Source organism: Cynocephalus volans, chromosome 10, assembly GCF_027409185.1.
Source record: "Cynocephalus volans isolate mCynVol1 chromosome 10, mCynVol1.pri, whole genome shotgun sequence".
Lineage (NCBI taxonomy): Eukaryota > Metazoa > Chordata > Mammalia > Dermoptera > Cynocephalidae > Cynocephalus > Cynocephalus volans.
The window spans coordinates 90,514,772-90,516,596 of record NC_084469.1 but is presented as its reverse complement, the minus strand read 5'-3'; the positions used below and the strand labels follow the sequence as shown (position 1 = coordinate 90,516,596).

Genomic DNA, 1,825 nt, shown 5'->3' with positions numbered 1-1,825 from the left:
CTGCTCATAACTCCTCCCCGACCCTCAGAAAAACATAGGAGCTGGCCTGCTGCTATGCGGAGCTCATTTTTGTACAGAGCCATCTCTCACCCTGACTACTTCCCAGAGCTGAACCCACAGGGTGTGGGTGGATGGGAAGGGAGGTGAGATCAGGAGTTGGGCTTTGGTGAGCACATCTTTAGGAAGCTGGGTGCCTGCTCTGCCCTGAACTGCATCAGTCCCCAGCCTGGTGTGCCAAGGTCCGTCCTGCCCGCCTTGAGCTAGGAACTGCCCTGGGGAGGATACACCAGCTACACCTTCCTGCTCCAGAAGACCTAGCCCAGGCCCAGGCCACTTGGCCAACCATTCCACAGCCCTCCTAGAGTCTACTACCCATTCTCTATGTTGGACAGTCTTGCACCTGCCCCTCCCCTTCATTCTTTACCTTCAGTTCCACACTGCTCTCCTGCCTCCAAGGGCTCCAGGCCCCGGTCAGCCTCCTCAGCAGCTCCTGAAAGTCTGCTTGGAACCCAGATGATGAGAAGTAGTAGACCAGGGGGTCAACACAGGAGTTCAGGGTGCTGAGGAGCAGCACGTAACTCCTCCATGCTGGGCTTTCACCCTGGATGTAGCCCACGACGTGGGACACATTGTAGGGCCCAAAGCAGACAAGGAAGTTGAGCAGCGTGGCTGCCACGAGCCCTGCCACCCTCCTCCGCCGGTGATGGCTGGCTCCCCTGCCAAGGATCCACACCAGGCGGCTGTAGCAATAGCTGGTGATGAGCAGAGGCACCCCAAAAAGGACCACAGCCATCTCCAGCCTGACGGGCAGGAGAACAGCTAGCTGGTCCTCCTGGAATTCCAGGTAGCAGGTCCCATTGGCACCCTGGTTGTGGGAGGAGTTTCCCAAGAATTCAGTGACATAAACCACACTGCAGTGAGCAGCAGCCAGCAGCCAGCAGGACCCACTGACCAGCCCGGCCTGTCCTGGCCGTGGCCGGGTCTTGTACCACAGTGGATAGGCCACGCTGAGGAAGCGCTCAATGCTCACAGCTGTCAGGAAGAGAGATGTGAGATAGATGGTGGTAAAGAAGAGGAATCCGGACAGGGGGCAGAGGCTGAAGGGCAGGGGCCAGTGCATGCCACTGGCTGCCTCCACCATGCGGAATGGCAGAAAGAGCAGCAGGATCAGGTCCGAGAGGGTCAGGTTGAGTAAGAGCACGTCCACCGCCACCGGGCGGCGCCGCAGCTTGCGCACGAAGATCACCAGGGCCACCAGGTTGAGGGGGAGCCCCACGAGGAAGGTGAAGAGGTACACAGAGAAGTAGAGCCAGTGATTGCCAGGGAAGGAGGTCTGGTCCAGGCTTGTACCCATGATCATGGCCACTGGTGAGAGAGAGAGAGAGAGAGCTAGAGACGGGAGTCAGGCTGGGGGTCTTCCCACCCCTCACCAGCAGCATCTCACCTACCAACAGGGAACATTGTCACCACCACCATCCTGACGTCCCCAGATGCTTTCTGCAGTGGGCTCAGCCTGCCTGTCTTCCTCATCATGCCCTGACTCCTGTCTCTCTCCCCAGCAAAGAAAGCACCAAGGAGCTCCTCCATAGAGCTCCTTGGGTCCCACGCTCACCTGCTTATTTGCAAACACAAGCGCTCTGCCGCACAGCACCTTGCCGTCTCCTCCAGAACAAGGGCGGTCAGCTATTTATCTGGCAGACTGATAAAGACCTGGCAGTGCCCATGACGTCACTCACTGTTGAACAACGGCACAAAAGATGCCTTGAGCTCCGTTACCAGGGCTGCGTCAGTATGCAAAAAAGGGAGCAAATTCCACAACTGTGTG

At 58.1% G+C, this 1,825-nt stretch overlaps 1 protein-coding gene across 1 annotated transcript; it reads right to left on the bottom strand.

Annotated features, from left to right (window-relative positions):
• Positions 1-379: 379 nt before the first annotated feature.
• On the bottom strand, positions 380-1,354 carry LOC134386806 (free fatty acid receptor 3-like). The gene has a single exon (XM_063108931.1). It carries the CDS (start codon positions 1,352-1,354, stop codon positions 380-382), a length of 975 nt encoding a protein of 324 aa, XP_062965001.1.
• Between the last annotated feature and the right edge of the window lie 471 nt (positions 1,355-1,825).